General features: G+C 24.9%; 2 protein-coding genes across 7 annotated transcripts; one reads left to right on the forward strand and one right to left on the reverse strand.

Annotated features, from left to right (window-relative positions):
* Positions 1-433: 433 nt before the first annotated feature.
* LOC122850061 (wax ester synthase/diacylglycerol acyltransferase 4-like) lies at positions 434-4,591 on the reverse strand. 4 transcript variants are annotated; one of them, XM_044149054.1, is made up of 8 exons: positions 4,209-4,361; positions 4,023-4,107; positions 3,301-3,513; positions 2,216-3,234; positions 1,986-2,145; positions 1,528-1,922; positions 1,244-1,466; positions 434-1,181 (listed from the first exon to the last, which is right to left on the reverse strand). In XM_044149054.1, exons 3-7 carry the CDS (start codon positions 3,511-3,513, stop codon positions 1,304-1,306), a joined length of 1,950 nt encoding a protein of 649 aa, XP_044004989.1. In that variant the 5' UTR covers positions 4,023-4,107; positions 4,209-4,361; the 3' UTR covers positions 434-1,181; positions 1,244-1,303. The 4 variants fall into 4 exon arrangements, with proteins under 4 accessions (XP_044004989.1, XP_044004990.1, XP_044004991.1 ...); XM_044149055.1 differs by lacking the exons at positions 4,023-4,107; positions 4,209-4,361 and adding an exon at positions 4,374-4,591; XM_044149056.1 differs by lacking the exons at positions 4,023-4,107; positions 4,209-4,361 and adding an exon at positions 3,685-3,798.
* A 326-nt stretch (positions 4,592-4,917) lies between these two features.
* On the forward strand, positions 4,918-17,746 carry LOC122850063 (transcription factor SPT20 homolog). 3 transcript variants are annotated; one of them, XM_044149060.1, is made up of 10 exons: positions 4,918-5,235; positions 6,046-6,746; positions 6,924-7,138; positions 7,237-9,006; positions 9,100-9,195; positions 9,433-9,543; positions 9,739-9,880; positions 9,962-14,469; positions 14,547-14,649; positions 14,736-17,746. In XM_044149060.1, exons 3-10 carry the CDS (start codon positions 7,028-7,030, stop codon positions 15,524-15,526), a joined length of 7,632 nt encoding a protein of 2,543 aa, XP_044004995.1. In that variant the 5' UTR covers positions 4,918-5,235; positions 6,046-6,746; positions 6,924-7,027; the 3' UTR covers positions 15,527-17,746. The 3 variants fall into 3 exon arrangements, with proteins under 3 accessions (XP_044004995.1, XP_044004996.1, XP_044004997.1); XM_044149061.1 differs by having other exon boundaries at positions 9,433-9,537; XM_044149062.1 differs by lacking the exon at positions 9,433-9,543.
* Positions 17,747-18,521: the final 775 nt, after the last annotated feature.

The following is an 18,521-nucleotide window of genomic DNA, read 5'->3' on the forward strand; positions in this document are numbered from 1 at the left end:
TTATTCAAATAAAATAAAATTAATAAATAATGTAGATGAAAGAATGAGTTTAAAAAGTTCAAGAATAAATTCATCTCGTGTCAAAAATTGTCAAGGAAAACAAAAAAATAAAAATACAAGTGATTCATCAGATTGTGAACAAGATGTTGACTATTACGATTACAATGCAATGCTAAGTCAACCTGATATACAAAATTTTATAAATGAAAAAGAAAAAACTATCAATAACGATAATAAAATTAATAAAATTGATGATATTACAAATACAGATAAATTAATTATGAAAAATAATAATAACAATGAAATATTACAAATTGAAAAGAAAAAAAAAAAACCAATAAGTCGAATTCCAAGAGCAAAAAAACCTGGATTTGTTGTTAATGGTCGTGCCTCAAGATTATACTCAGTTAGTGCAATAAAAAATATTTAAATATTGAATCCTTATTTTTATTATTAATAGTATATTTTTTTTAGATGACAAAATTTAACAACAAAAATATAAAAAATATAAAACGTCCAATTGTTAAAACCCAGACAGTTGCAACAAATATAAATAGTAAACAAGTAGATGTTAATCTTCAAACAAATCATGATAATAATTACATTAAAAATCATGATGTTAAATTAAATTTACCAACAGAACAAAGTGCAACATCTTTGTCAGTTATTCCAGGTTCAAAGGTATCATCTTGTTCTCATTTATGGGAAAATAAAAATTCTCCATTACAAAAATCATCTAGAAAAATGACCAAGTGTCCCAGTTGGCCAACGTAAGTATTTTCATTTTTACAATTAAATCATTGACATTTTATTTATATATTTTTTTATTTAAAAAGAAACAATAATAGCTCATTGAGAACATTCAAAAGTCGTAGAATGTTTACGTCAAGTACTGATGATGAATTGTCAGCATCAAGTGATAACTTTGATTCTTCATATAATAATAAAGCCAAAGAAATGAAAATAAATAATTCATCAACATCAAAAATTAAACCCAAAGAACCACATTTAATTCATTCATTTTTTACAACACTTTTTGATATTGTTTTTTGGCCTCTTTTATTTACCCGAAATAATCGTAAATAAATTTTTTTTTTAACTAAATAAATTAATATAAATTATAAAAATATTTTTATTTAATAATAAATTGTGTCTTGTTTTTTTTTTTCACTCCGTATTACCTGAAAATATATTATTATTAATAAATAAAATCTCAAATTAATTGCATATAAAAATTGCTTACTTTTGTCCGTGGGTGTTTCAGTCTTAACAACACATTTATTTAATTTTTTTAATTATCAAATTAAATACTGTAATACTCGTGAAGTTTTTTGATGTCATTGATAGATCCTCTAATAATTTCATCGAGTATTTTATTGTTAGAAATAATTGCCTTGTCGACAATCACCGAAAGATTTAAATTTCCATTATATGTTAAACAGGAAAATCCAATTCCAGTATATCCCCTTGGAAAAAAAAAATTAAAACAATACTTTTATTTATAAAATATTTAATTTTTGTTGTTACCTGTTTGGTACTAGAAATGCAATTTTTTTTAGACGTTTTCCCATGATAGTAATCTCGTCAATTGGTCCTGGTAAATTACTGAATATCATGGAGCTTTTACTTTGAATAAAAATACGTAATAAATATTCTGGAAGCAAAGTTATTAGCCATTTTAAAATCCAGTAATTTATAATATAATCGAAATTGTTTTTCAAATTTTTTGATGACTCGGAAACGTCTTTTAATCTTCTTAGTAATAGCTCCAAATTGAATGACTCCATATTTTTATTTATTGAAGATATGCACAAGGGCATTATACCAACACTAAAATTATTATTTAAATTTAATTGTTTACTTGTTTGTGACATTGGTAATGGAACAACAATTGTCAATTTTTTCGAAACAATTTCTCCAGCCTATACAAATCATTTAATATATTTTAAAAATTAATTTATCATCAATTTATTACTCTTACATACCTGATAAAAATATTTATGAATATTTGATGTTATTGCAGTGATAATAACATCGCTAAATTTAGTCCCACTAATATTTTTAATATCTCGAATTTTTAAAATAAGATTATCATCTTGATTTTCCATCCAGCATGATATTAATTTTTCTCCACTTAATTTATACCTAAAAAAAAATAAATTTGAATATAAAAATTATTGTAATATTAATTTATCAATTCAAATAGAAAATATACTTTTTATTATTTTGATTTTTCAATGTTTGATTAATCACACAGCTTGGAATTGAAATAATGATAAAAAAATATTTTAAAATATTTTGAATTTTATCAAATATAATATCTTGGCTGATTAAAATTTTAGCAATAAATTCAGCAATAATTTTTGATATAAATTTAATGATAAATATAATTTCAGTAAATGTTGGTGAAAATGGCATTGTTGTTGTTAATAAATTATTTGAATAATAAATAATATTTGAATGTATTTTTGATGATAATATTTTTTCATAATTAAAAAAATATTCATCATATTTTATTGTGTTATTTGCATCTGATATGGCTTCAATGAGAAGTCTCAAAAGAGCAACTCCATCACCAACACTATGATGAATACGAAATAACAATGGTATATTAATTTTATCATGAAAATTTTTATTGTCAATTAATTTGCAACATTTTGTATTACCAACATAAATTTCCCAATTTGTTGTATTATCAATTGGCAATTGATTATTACATTTATCATTAATAATATTACGTAAATATTCACCATTAATATCATCACAGCTACCATCACAATTATCATCATGATTATCATCAAGAAATTTAACATGATCATCAATATTTATATGATATTTCCTCCAATAATAATATCCATATTTCTTTATTCTTTGATAAAATAATTTATCATATTTTCTCGACGATAATAAACGTTTTTTTAATAATAATTTTATATTATTTATAATATTATACTCGTCATTTATATAATCAAGTTCTAAAAAACATAGTACATTTATTACTGACAATGCAGTTGCATCTTCAATTGACCAAATGAAATCACTTCCATCAAGTAGTCCACGATATTTATCACCCAAATTAATTTTTAATAAAATATTTATTATTTTTCGATAGATCAATAAATTTAATAAAAATATTACAAACGGAGGTCCGAGTGTTAACCAAATAAATATATTAAATATTGTTATTAATATGTTTTTTAAATTTAGCTTGAAAAATTTGAAATAATTTTTATTCTGAAATTAAAAAATTTATTAATAACTATTTATTCAATTTTAATTTTTTATAAATTAAATTTTCACCTTTAATGATAAAATTTTTATAATTAAAATCCAAAAGATCAATAAAACAATAACGATTCCAAGCTTCGCAGCATTTTCTGAGGTGTAATTATTTTTATAAAACAAATTATTGAAATTATTTTTTGATGAATTACATGTTAATGATTTATTTTTGAAATAATTTAACAACTGGTTGCTGCTGTTGTCTGGTGAATCACTTTTTCGTATTTCCATCTGAATAAATTAACAAACAATTTTATTTAAAAATATTATTTATAATAATTAAATAAATAAATTAATAATCTCACTGAAATTGTATTTAAATAAAATTTAATTTATATTTTATTTTTATGTATTGTCACATGATAAGACGTAAAAATACTGACGAAGCCTTTTTTTCTTAACTCGTTTTGTTAAATGAGAAGCTCTTCACGAGTATAATTTTTTTAAATCCAATTTAACATAAATATAGTCTACTTTTTATTTAAAATTTAAACTTAACATCTTGCTTTATTTTTTTGAATAATAATTATTTTTTTGTTTACTAAGGGACATGATTAATAAATCCTTTTTGTTATGATTTTTTAGACTCAAATATTTGGCGAAAATTTGTTGAGTCAATTTATCACGATCCATCAAAGTTTTTTCAGTGTCTATTAATTTTTTTTGGAGCATGTTAATCTTGAAATAATAAATAAATAGTATTTTATCATTTGAAAATAATTAGCTTCATTTTTAAATACCTGATAATCTTTTTCTTTGATGATTGCATTTTTAGCATGAATTTGTTTTCTTGATTGTTCATTTAAATTTAGCAATGCATCATATCTGTTTAATTTAATAAATAAATAAATAAATAAATAAACTTATTGACCATGAAATTATTCATAATTAAATCTATTAGATAATTAATTGAATTTTTAAAATACTTTTGATGCCAAGATCTTTGAACTTCCCTTTGAATTTTTTCCGGAAAATTATCAATAGTCACATTCTGTCTAAACAAATCTATATAAATTAAAATTTCATTTTTAATTATCTACCAAATTTACAATTACCAAAGTTACAATTATAATTTTAATTAAAACACCAACTCAACATTGTTTCATTTAATTTTTCAGCATCCTTCAATTCTTTATCAATTTTCTCAATTTTCTTTTTCATCAACGAAACACTCGTCAACTGTTGCATCTTCAATCCATCATCAACTCCAATATTTTTTTCCAAATTTCCAACAATATTTTTAATAGCATTTATTTTCGTAATAATAGCTTTTTTCTTTACACCATCATTATTCACCTGAACAACTCCATCCTCCACTAAATTATTCTCAATCATTTCAATTAAAATATTTTAAAAATAAAAATCAAATCACTCAAGACAATAAATAAAATAAAATATATATAAATTTATTAATAATTATATTAATTTTTATAAATAAAAATATTATTTATATTTTTTCATTTAAACATGTTATTTATTCATGTCAAAAACAACATTCAAAAATATGGTAAAAAAAAAAAAAACACCTATAGTAACTTTAAAAATGGCAGTAATAAAAATAATAATAATAAAAATAAAAAATAAAAATAATAATAAAAAAACCTGGTAATATTAATAAATCATCAGTTGGTAATACTGATAAATACATAATGGCGATGATGGCCGTTGCCACCGTACTGTAAAACGCGTAAACGGAACTGTCTATCACCTAAATAATCTCAATACCAAAAATTTGTATATCATAATAACATATTAATACAATAACATCAACAATAAAGTGTCAAATAAAATATAAATAATAATATTATTAAATGAAAATATAAAGCATTTATCAAATATTGTGTGTGGTTAAAAAAAAAAAAAAAAAAAAAAAAAAATAAGTGTACATAAGTGTATAGTGGTGGTGGTACAAACACACAATATTATATGGCTAAACGCGCGTACGCTAAAATGGTATAATAATAATTATATATTAAAAATATAATTTTAATTAATTATTTATTATTATTTATAATATTATAATAATATTTTATGTGTTATTTATTTAATAATTTTAAGCGGCATCTTCTTTTGTTTACGCCTTGTCACTTGCGCTTTTGTTGTGTGTATTATACCGCGCGCCGCTCACTGCTGCTGGGGTCTTCTTCATTATTTTATATACATATATATGTATATCAATATATAAGCATATGTGTATCAATTGTGTTGGTTTATAAAAAAAAAAATTTTCTCCTTTTTTTTTTCATGTATTTGTGTGTCCCGCTTCTTCTTGTTCTTCTTCTTATTATTTCTCCTCCAAACGGTCCATATCACCTATGTCCTTTTTTTTACATTTTTTTTTTTTATACTAAAACTTTGTGATACCTCTCTTTTTTTTATATAGGTATATTTTACTTGTATAACCTCAAAAACAACAATACACATTAATCCAACTGTTTCCGTCAAATTCATCTATAAAATTATTATTATTATTAAGTTTAATCATTATTTTCAAGTTAAAAAATGTAAATTGGTGTTAATTTATGTTATTTAAATTGTGGAGTTTTAATAATGGTTTGTGTTTTTATGTTGTTTTGGTTTTTTTATTGTTTAATATGTTGATTATTGTTTGTTGATGTTTAACCTTGAATGAGTTTTTTTTTTTTTTTGCTTTTGGAGTCCAGGTAAATTTACTCCATGAGATTGTTTCACTGTTGCCGTTATTTTTTTTATAATTTCTTTGTTTGTTTTTTTGTCGATACATTGTTGTTGTTTTTGTTGCAGATTGTTGGTGAATTATAATGATTGATGATTTAATATTGAAATTAAATTTCATGAGAGAATAATTATTGAGTGAAAAGAAAAAATAATAAAACAAAAATTCATAAAAGAAGAAGAAAAAAGAGGAAAAAAATATATAAATATCATTTGAATTATGAAAAATCAGGATATTGACAGTTGAACTAGTCAAACAATGGCAGCTAATTATTTTTCAGTTTTAGATTTAGGATAAGCTATTGTTTTTCAAAGAGAAAAATTTTTTATTGCAAATGTTATGATAAAAAAACGTAAAAAAAAGAGAAAAAAAAACACAAACAAATTGATATTATAAGTGTGATAATTGTTGACAAGATTATTAAGGATTTTTATTTATTATTATCATCTAAATTTTGTTGATTCTCCATAAGAGATTAATCAAAAGAAAAAATAATAATATTGCTCATATTAATGGTGATATAATAATTGTAAAAACAAAAATCAACAACAAGGATAAAGTTTATAAATAAGTGCATCAATGTCATACTGTGTTGATAGCTAATTATGATAAATAAAAGTGTTTATTATTTAAATAATGAAAAAGTTGAAGTTTTAGTGTAAAATAGCAAGTTACATGAATGTCAGGAGCAGGCGACGTTGGTCGCAGACACGTTGAGTGGCGACGTAGTGCAAAAATTCAACAATAACAAATTGTTTATTATTTTATGGTAAATATTAATATTCAAAAAAACTAATTAAACATGCCAAAAACATACCTTTAATTTATGATTTATAAAATGTAAACATTAGCTTTGCACTTGTTTATTTTATTGACAATTTATTATTTATTATAAAAATATAAATAATTGAATGAAGAATTAATTTGTAATATTTTTATTCAACAGCTAGGATTAAAGTATAACTTAATAAAAAATAAATAAGAGCCAAATAACAGTGTGGCTGTTAAAGGTGGCTGAAAAAGTGGCTACCTAAGATTACGAGGTGCTGCATGGGCATGCAGCAGCCTCAGACACGCCCTCTCCTCGGGGACTCTGTATCCTCCACAACATCCCCGACAGCAAGACGTAACAATCCTGTTGCTGTATTAACACATCAGCAGGTATTTAAAAACAAAATTTAATTTTTATATATTTAAATTCATCAATCAATCAATTACAAATGAATAATTTTTTTTATTTTATATTTTAATTAAAATAGTTACAACAGTTACAACAATTGCAAGCTCAAAATTCAAGTGGTCAACCATTGACGTTTGCCCTGCAACAATCATCAAATAATGTATCCGATCAGGGAAATGGAGGATCGTCAAGTGGAGGAAATCATATTGTTTATTTGAATCAGTTAAGTCAACTGAATCAAAATACAATAAATCAAACAGGGACTGGTATGGGACTACCCCCGGCCACCCCCACATTTGGGGTTGGCCTTAATATGGGATTACCATTATCATTATTAAATACAAGTTTAACATCATTAACATCAAATGTTATAACAACATCAAATCCATTACTTAATATTGGATTACCTGGTGTTGTTAATCCAGCAACTTTAAATTCAATAAACAATACAATAAATACATTAAATACAAATAATATGAGCAATGGTATTGGACAAGATATCAATACAATATCATCATTAAATACAATTAATTCATCAACGATTAATCGTAATATTAATCAAAATTTTACAACAACAACAATTAATGATAATAATGGAAATAATCATTTAAATTCAATGAATAATAATAATAATAGTAGTAATAATTCAAACAATAATAATAATGGAAATAATAATAGTCAAAATACAACAACATCAACGATAAATACAAGTCAATCATTAAATCAAGCATTTAATAGATCATTAAATGTACTTGCAACAAGTAATGCTAATTTTCCATTTCAAACAATACAAAGTATACACAATGTATCACCACATATTGTTGGTGGTACAAGTTTATCAAATCAAAATATTGCAACAGCATTAAATTGTTCAACAAGTATATTTACAAGTACATCAAGTACACCACCAATATTAACAACATCAAATAATTCAAATCAAATTCAACATCATCAATCGGGAATAATAACATCATCACAACAGCATAATCATCAACAACAACAACAACAACATCACATTCATATTGGTACAATGCAAAATCAAGCAAATTTACCAACATTACAAACATCAGCAAATTTAAATGAATCAATAAATAATTATCAACGACAATATTCACAAAATCAAAATACAATAAATCATTCACAACAAAATACAATTGTTAAAAATGCACAAATACAAAATATAAATTCACCAGGTAGTCCATTTTCAATACCAATGAAAAGTCCAGCATCAAATATTGCACCACCAACACCAAGTCCAAGTCCAAATCGTTTATTATTACGTTCACCAGCATCAAATTCAATTCAATCAAATAGAAATAGTCCAAGTCCTGTATCAATAACAACTGGTAATATTAATTTTGGTGTACAACAAATGCAAAGTCCAATGCAAAGTCCAATGAGTGTTGGACAAATACAAAGTCCAGCACCAAGTCCATATCCACCAGCTAAAAGTCCACATCATCTTAGTGGAGGTGGTGCTGGTGCTGGTGGTAATGGTGGTGTTGGTGGTGGTGGTGTTACTGGTACTAGTGGTAATGGACAAAATAATTTAAATAATAGAAGTCCAGCACCTGGTGGTAGTCCTGGACCACCAGTACGTACAAATACACCAATATTACAACAAGGTATGCAAGTACTACAAATTATTGGTACACCACAAGGTTATCATCATCAACAAACAAATTCACAACTTGTAACACGTACAGCATTATTTGGTAATCAACAAATACAAATTGCACAAGCTAAACCACCAAAACAACCACCACAAATATTACCAAAACCACCAAATCAACAGGGTGTTTCTGCACCACAAAAACAAAGAGTTCAAACAACAACAATTACCAATCAGGTTATTTTTATTTTTATATATATCATTAATCTATCGTTATTATTAACTATTAACATTTTAATTTTACAATAATTATTTATTTTTTTATTTTAGATAACACAACAATCACAACCTCAACTTGTTTTAGCTGGTCATCAACAAAATCAACAAACTATGATTCCTACAGCTCAAGGACTTGTTTTAAATCAGGTAAATTAATTATAAAAAAAAATTTAATTATAAATCAAGTGATGATTTTTAAATAATAATTAACAAAAATTACACTTGCATGTTTTAACAATGCAACATTTATCGTTGTCATCAAAAATTCATCTAATACAACATCAAAGCTTATCATTTTTGTTTATTTGTTTAATTGTATTCATCACGATATAACATTATTTATTTGTATTTTTTTTTTCACTGGGTTTTTCGGTAAATGTATAGGTATTACCGTCATCTGGACCTGTTATTGTCCAACAACAACCTGGTGGTGTACAACTTATTCTTCGAGCGCCAACGAATTCGCAACAGCAAACACACACTGCACAGGTGATGGTCCGACTCATTTCATAATTTCATTATTATTAATTCATTTTTTGAAAATTAATTTATATCATCATGTACATTGTGGCACGGCTAATCGTCTCATCCACTCGTACAATGCTTTTATTATTTATATATTTATTAATAATAAATATTAAATTCAATAAAAAAGAAGAATCATTGTTTTATTTATTAAATTTATTATAGGTGACTCAACAGCAGCTGGTGAGAGTTGTAACAGCACAAGGTATGCAATTGCAAGGAATTGCTCCAACATTTTTTGCTGTTCCAAATGGTTTTTCACAAGCACCACAGTCTGTGTTGAGACACACAGCCAGTCCATCGTCTGGTAAGATAAATAAACACTCAAATTATATTTCAAGATATATGATAATAATAGAAAACTAAATAATATTAATAATACTTTTAGGTAATCAACAAGGAAATAATTCAATTTTAATACAAAATACAATGGTGCAAAGCCCACAATCACAATTAAATCAACAACAACAAAATACAACAACAACAACTACAACACAAAATCATATAACAACAATACAACAACAGCAACAACAACAAAATACAATACCAGACCAAAATTTATTACCGCCACCAAAAAAGAAAGCTAAAAAAAAGAAAAAAGTTAAGAAAAAAGAAGATGAACAACCACGTCTTGATTTAGCAAGTATTATGAAAATATCTGGTATAGGTGATGATGATGATATGTTTGATAGTGATATTATGCCTGAACCAGAACCAATGCCATTACAACCACAATTACAACAACAACAACAGCAGCAACAACAACAACAACAGCAGCAACAACAACAAATTCAACATGTTGAAACAATACAACAACAAATTGGTCATATATCACCACATCAACAAATACAAACAGTTGTTAATAATAATAATCAAATAAATCAAACATCTGAAACACAAATAACAAATGATAATAATTATGGTAGTCAACTTGTGGCACAACTTCAAACACCAGTACAAAATCCAATATCTGGACATTTACGTCTTGCTGTTGGTGAAGATGGACGTGTTATATTGCATCATACACCAGATCCAAATCAACCAGAAATTGATCAAGCAACTGCTCAAGCAGTTATTAGAACATTGACACAAGGTAATGGACAAAATTCACAAATAATATCACAATTATTAAGTCAGGCACAGACATTACAACAAAATGCTCAGCAAGCACAACAAATTCAACAAGTACAACAGCAACAACAGCAGCAACAACAACAGCAGCAGCAGCAGCAGCAACAACAACAAATACAAATAAATACTCAAAATAGAATGAAAAATATACCAACAACAACAACAACATCGAATGTTGCTAAATCACCAGTACCAAGTGGAACAATAAATCAAACTGGTAGTATTAAATTAATACAAAGTGGTACAACACAAACTCATGTACAACAAATACAAGGTGGTGTTAAAATTAATTATACACAACAAAATACTGGTATTAATATTGTTAATCAAAGAACAATAACACAAAAAACAAATCAATCTGTTAATAAAAATATACAAAATAATAATTCTGGTGCACAAATGACAACAACAAATGTGACATCACCAAAAATATTTAATACAACACAAATTAATAAATTTAATGAACAAAATATTAAAAATCAACAAAATTGTATTACATCACAGCAACAACAAACATCAACGACGACAGCAACTCCAACAACTCCAACAACAACAACAACAACAACATCAAAAAAAGGTGGTGGTGTTGTTTTAGTACAAAATACAAAAAATAATCCTAGACAAAATTATAATAAAACAAATCAAAATCAAAAAACAATTCAAACAAATAATAGAACCGTCCAACAAATTGGAACAAAAGGAACATTAAATGTTCAACGTAAAAATCAAGTACAAGAACAAATTCAACAACAAAATGAACAGATTAATCAATTATCAACACAATCATTAAATGTACAAAGAGTACATGAACAAAATGTACAAAAAATTACTGTACAAAATGTACAAACTGGTGTTGGTGGTGTGCAACAACAAAATTTACGTAATGTTACATCGCAATTACAAAATTTTCAACAACCACAACATGATTTGCATATAATTCAATCAGCTGAAACTCAACAGCAACAGCAGCAACAACAAACGATAAATATCACAATACCATCACAACAACAACAAACAAATATGGATCAAAATATGTTACAAGCTGTTGTTGATGCACGAAATCAAGAAATTCAAGATAGTCTGCAGCATCAAATAATTACAACAAATTCACAAACTATAAATATGCTTAATCAAAAAATACAATCACAACAACAACAACAACAACAACAACAACAACAACAACAACAACAACAACAACAACAACAACAGCCACAGCAGCAGCAACAACCGCAGCAACAGCAACAACAACAGAATACAATATATTCAAATGAATATCAATGCATAAATCAACAAGAAACAAATTCAATAACATCATCAGCACCAAAACCACAAATACAAAATTCGGAATTAATAAATTCACAAACAAATAATATATTAAATTTAAATAATGCACCAAAATTAGGACCAGATATATTACAAACGTTGAGTAAATTAAATCCGAATGATCAATTATTAATTGCAAATGAAAATGGATGGCAAGTTATTAGTCAACAATTATTACAACAATTATTTACTGGACAATTGAATGCATCAAAACAACAGCAAGTGCAGCAACAGCAGCAACAACAACAACAGCAACAACAGCAGCAGCAACAGCAACAACAAAATATTAATCAAAATCAACAACAAAAAATTGTTATTGGCGATGCAGATACAACGAATACACAAAATCTTCAGGGTGTACAAATTCATACACCAACAAGTCAAATTATTGTTAATAGTTCTGGTGGTGCACCAACAATTCAAAATAATATACAAAATATTGTTGTACAAGCAGCTCCATCACAAATGCCACATCAAATTCAAATACAAAATTCTGGTTTTCCAAGTCAATTTATTGATAATTTAAATCAACAACAAATACGTAATTTTACAAGTGGTAATCAACAGCAACAAATACATCAACAACAACAACAATTACAACAGCAACAAGTGCAACAAGTACAGCAAGTGCAGCAAGTACAACAAGTGCAACAAATACAACAACAACAGACAGTTCAACCAATTTCTGCTCCGCCAAAAAAGCCAAAGGCTGTGAAAAGAACAAAGGCAATGGCGTCTGCACAAAATGCAAAGACTGTTCAAAGGCTATCTGGTATTTCAACAAATACAACAACAACATCTGTTGCATCAAATGCTGTAGGTCAAAAAATTGATATTACAAATAAAACTCAAAACTTTCAATGTACAAATAAATCTGATTCATTACAAACAACTGGTAATAATAGAATCGCAGCATCAACAAATCAATCAACAATTCCATCAAATGGTCAAGTTGTATCACGTCCAAAATACATACAAATACCATTACAAAAACAACAAATGTTAATGTCAATACAATCACAAATGTCAACAATTCATAATAAAAAATTACGTACACAAGCTGATCAAGCAATATTAGAAAAATTAAGTGAAGAATATAATAAAATAATTGCTAGTGGTAAAGCTGTTAGTGCACCACAAATGACAATACCAAGTTCAACAAATTCAACAACAACAAATGCTAGTATATCATCACCAACAGTATATACAATATCACATCCAGTAAATATATCAAAAAATCAAACATCAACAGCACAAACACAAACATCAGCACCAGTCCAACAACAACAGCAACAACAGCAACAGCAACAGCAATTAGTACTGCCACTTTCACAGCAATCACTACCATTAACATTACCAGTACAACAACAGCAACAGCAACAACAACAACAACAACAACAACTAGTTCAACCACAAGCAGTCTCACAAGTACCAGTACCATCAGCACTAGTATCAACACCACCATCATTAATACCAAGTGGATGTTTATCAAGTCCAGCAATTGTACAAGAATGTTTAATGAATTCTGGTGGTTCAAGTGGTTTAACAAATGTTATTAGTGGTTCTAATTGTCCAGATCCATCAATGCCAAATTTAATGCATTCAATACCAATAAAACAAAATCAAAAAATTATTCATGGACAATTAGATACACGTAATTTAATTCAAAAATCAACTACAACAACAACAACAACATTTTCACAAACTTCGACAATACAAACAACAAATATTCAACAATCTGGATCACTTAATTTACCAACTCAAATATGCCAACAACAATTACAACAACAACCACAACAATTACAACAGCTACAACAACAACTACAACAGCCACAGCCACAACTACAACAACAACAGCATCTTCATCATCATCTTCAACAACAATCAACTCAGTGTCAAACAGATTTACCAGATATTAAACCAAACATTCATTTATTACCACAAATAAAACAAGAATTACAACAAACACCAAATCAATTACATTTAACGTTACAAGGAAATTCATCTGCTGGTCAGATAACATCACCACGTGTAACAATAAAATCACAGCGTAATCAAAGTCCAGTTAATATTAATAAAACATTATCAAATCCTGGTAGTTCAAGTTCAAGTTGTATAACAACAATTGTTAATCAAAGACAAGGTATTAAAAGGCCATCTACGAGTCCAATTTGCCGGCAAATTAATCGTACTGATCTTATGGAACAACAACTTAAAATTGATCAAAATGGTGCTATTAATCCAGATGTTAATACACCATTTGTGAGTAAACGTGATGCATGTAAAAGACTTGTTAGATATCATTGTTTTAATGAACAAGTATTAAGTGCCAAGGATCTTGCTAAAGCTGATGAAATATTTGAAGAAACAGCTAAACATTTATTGAGTAAATTTAATTCAATGATGAATAAATATACATATTTATTAATTATGGAAAGCATGGTAAGATTTATTCATTTATTTATATTAATTTTATTGTTTATAATTAATAATAATAATTATTATTATTATTTTTTTAGAGAGAAGTTAGAACATCAGAACTCATGATGATTGACAGAACATTTGTTTCTGATGAAGAATGTTCATTAAAAGCATTACGTGAAAAAGAAGCTCAAGCTAGTGGTAAATAAATTGATAATAATTAATTTTTTAAATTTATATAAATTAATAATTGATAATTATTGATTGATTATTATATTTTTTTACAGCTGAATTTAGTATAGAAGAAGAAAAATTATTAATACCTAAAATTGAGACTGATGAAAAAATGGATATTGATAATAAAAAAAGTATAAAATCAGTAAAACGTGAACTTGAAGATGATTTTACAAGTATTGATAGTCAAGTTATTGATACAAAATTAACATCAATTAAATCATCAAGTTGTACCAGTGGTGATTATGATGAATGGCTTGAAATACAAAAAGAACTTGGTGTTTATCCAACAACAGAATCATCAACAAAGTGTAAAAATAATATAACAAGTGTTGTGTCAAAAGATAAAAATATATTAAATAAAGAAAGAACGCGATCATCAAATTGTGAATATCGTATTACAAATACAAGTGTTAGTGCAAGTGTATTAAATAATAATATTAAAAATATATTTGAAACAGATAATAATATGTCAATTGATATTGATAAAAAATGGTGTACAGCAACTGATTTAGAACGTGATTTACTTGAAGATACAGATAGTTTAGATGGTTTAGCATTAAATTCACAAAATCAATTATTATCATCATCATCAGCATCATTAACAATAAATGATATTAATAATACTGTTACTGATGGTATTGTTAATGAACATGATGATATAACAGCACAAGTACAATCAGCAATTGATAGTATATTAAATTTAAAACAACGACCAACAGTTGCTGGTGCTGTTACTGGTGGTGTTAATAGTAATAATACAACAAATCCAACAACATCACAAACAAGTGATAATAAAGACTCTGTGCTTGATCAAGCTGTACGTAGTATTTTGGGCTCGTGACCCTCTTCAAATAGAGTTTATTAAATGCCACTATTTCATGCCAATATTTATAATAAAAATATACATTTACATTTTATCCTTGATCCTACACAAAATAATAATATAAAAAACATTATAAATATATACATAAATATATATATATATATTTTTTTAAATAATCTTATTAATAAATAATTAGATTTTATTATTTTTTTAATTTCAAGAGACTAGAATTTAAATTATTTTTTCTTTTTTTTTATTTTATACATATACAAGTAATATTAGCATTTTACTTTTTTTGAATTGTTTTTTTCTTTTTTTTTTTTTTTTTTTTTCTATCATTATTTTTTGGTTTTTTTATAAATTGAAAAATATATTTAAAAAATAGATTATTTTTATAATATCTTGATGAATCTTATTTATGGGATCAAAGAAGAATGATAATTGTTATTTTAAAATTTTTGGTAAATTTTTTTTTCATTTTTTTCTTTTCAATAATTCACAATGGCAATAATTATTATATTTATATAGAAAAAAAAATATCAATTGAAGCCGAGTTAATAAACTTTCCAATATAATTTTAATTAATTTTGTTTTTTTGATTTTTTTTTTTTTTCGATTGATATTACGAAATCAACTTTGAAAGACGGGATAAAATAAATAAAAGAAAAATGGTATAAAAATGAGAGAAAAAAAAAATAACAAAAAAAAAAAAAAAAAAAAACGATTGAATTTAAGTAAAATTATATAAATAATAAGCCATCATCACGTAGATTAAAATTATATAGATGAAATAAATAATTAATTAAACAGAGATAAATAATGTACATGTGATTAGATTAGGTGAAATAAATATATTAATTTAATATCATTATTTCACTGAGTTTGTAATGTAATTTTGTAAAAAGTAATTATTTAAAAAAAAAAAGAAAAACAAAAAACATTAAATTACTATATATTATTAATAAATTTATGTAAGAACAATTTATTCACCCAGTTTTAATTGTAAAACTATTTAACGAATATTGAAGACGTAAATTTAAAAAAAAGTTTGTAATGTGATTTTGTAAAAAGCAGCTATTTAAAAACAAACAAACAATTAATTAATACCGTTTATAAATAATTAAAATTTTAAAAATCATAAACGGTTAATAATGAAATTTAAAAGAAAATGAAAAACAATGAAATTTGTTGGATCTAATTGTAAATAATAATTTAAAATGTATTATTATTAATATTATTATTATTCAATATTATAAATATTATTTTGATGATTATTAATAGTGTATTTGGGATAATAATTATGTGGGAAAAAAAAAAAAATAGAATTATTAGTTCTCAATAATTATATATATTAAACTAGTGTATTTTTTTTTTTTATTTTTTTTTTAAAGAAAAAAAAGAAGATAAACATTTATTGAGTGAAAAAATGTGAGATATTATTGTAGAGATTGATTAATGAATGAATGATGAACGAAAAACAAGGGGAAACAGGAGAAATTAAATTAAAATTAAATTTAAAAAGATAAATTATTTATAACGAGCAAATTTAGGCGAATTTTTATTGAAAAAAATTATAAATTATACTTTAAAAAAATGAGAATCTGTTAATATACTTAAAAATATTTTTAGTTTTAATTTAAAATATGATCTCAATGATTTAAAACATTTTTTTTTCCTTTTTTTTTTAAATTAAAAATTAAAAAAATATTAAAAAAGACTAATCATTTATTTGAGAAAAAAAAATCAGTCATAATATTAGCATTAGAATTTTATTTTATAATGTTTATTGTTTAATTTAAAAAAAATAAAATATTTTTAAAATCACACGGTAATAATTATTAAGTTATTTATTTAGAAAAAAATTAAATTAATTTGTCAAAATTTGCTCGTTATATATGAGAAAAAAAAAATAATAAAAATAGTCGAATGTTGTTGATAATAAAAAAAATAATTAAAAAGAGCCGAATATTAATTTTATAATCAGTAAAAATATCATTTAGAAAAAAATGATTACAGTCTGACTAAAATGGAAAATCAAACGAAAAAAAATATACATAGAATATATATTAAAAAAAAAATTTTAAAAACATTTTTTACCTAGATTTTATAGATTCGAGAATTTAAAATATTAAATACAAAAAAGATTAAATACAACAAGCATTTTGGCATTCAATAAACAAAAATATATATATAGATTTTGTGTGTAGATAGTTAATATGTATTATCAGAATTTTTTTTCAAAAAAAAATAAAAACAAAAGGATCAATGTAAAAATGGTATGTCTGCTTCGAAAAAGAGAAAATAGAAAAATCAAAAAACCAGAGCAGTCGACAAACAAAAAAAGAAAAATTTTCTAAACCCTGAATAAAATAAAAAAATAGTTTTCGAATAATTGACGAGTCATATCAACATTGCATAATTATTTATTGGCAATTTACATCACATAAATTAATCTCTTAATGAATTTTTTTTATAAAAGCAAACAAAAAAATATCTATGTAATTTATATATAAAAAAAAAAGGAATTGATTATTTTCTTTTTTGATAGAAAAAAAAAATGTTTAAATTAATATTTCGAATAGACATGATTTTTTGGCATGTATTATCTCATGCTAGCCCCTTGACATCGTTCGTTAATGTGTAATGTACAGAACAACCACGAATAATGTATTGTTTTGTTCTTTTTTGGCATACGCAATGGAAGACTGATGACAATTATTAAAAATACAGAAGAAAAGGTAATTTTAATGTTTTAAAAAACAAAAAAAAACAGATGTAATACTATTAAAGACGAGGTATCGATGATAATTTGTAAATAATAATTTAATTGCACTAAAAAAAAAAAAATTGGCAATTGCGACTTAATTATTATTCCCTTTTAAATTTTCATAGATTAAATAAATAAATAAATATATTGACGTTTAATTGTTTCTAATGAAAATTAACATTTGTCTTTCTTTATAATTAATTGACTAATTAATTGTAAATCGAAATATTTTTTTTCTTTTTTTTT

This window comes from Aphidius gifuensis, linkage group LG2 (genome assembly GCF_014905175.1).
Source record: "Aphidius gifuensis isolate YNYX2018 linkage group LG2, ASM1490517v1, whole genome shotgun sequence".
Taxonomy (NCBI): Eukaryota; Metazoa; Arthropoda; class Insecta; order Hymenoptera; family Braconidae; genus Aphidius; species Aphidius gifuensis.

Coding starts and splice junctions, on each gene's coding strand:
- LOC122850063 (XM_044149060.1), top strand. CDS start 7,028: ATGGGCATGCAGCAGCCTCAGACACGCCCTCTCCTCGGGGACTCTGTA. Junction 9,196..9,432: donor AAGGACTTGTTTTAAATCAG/GTAAATTAATTA, acceptor GTAAATGTATAG/GTATTACCGTCATCTGGACC. Junction 9,881..9,961: donor CACAGCCAGTCCATCGTCTG/GTAAGATAAATA, acceptor TAATACTTTTAG/GTAATCAACAAGGAAATAAT.
- LOC122850061 (XM_044149055.1), bottom strand. CDS start 3,513: ATGGAAATACGAAAAAGTGATTCACCAGACAACAGCAGCAACCAGTTG. Junction 2,146..2,215: donor AAAAATCAAAATAATAAAAA/GTATATTTTCTA, acceptor ATTTTTTTTTAG/GTATAAATTAAGTGGAGAAA. Junction 1,923..1,985: donor TTCATAAATATTTTTATCAG/GTATGTAAGAGT, acceptor TGATTTGTATAG/GCTGGAGAAATTGTTTCGAA.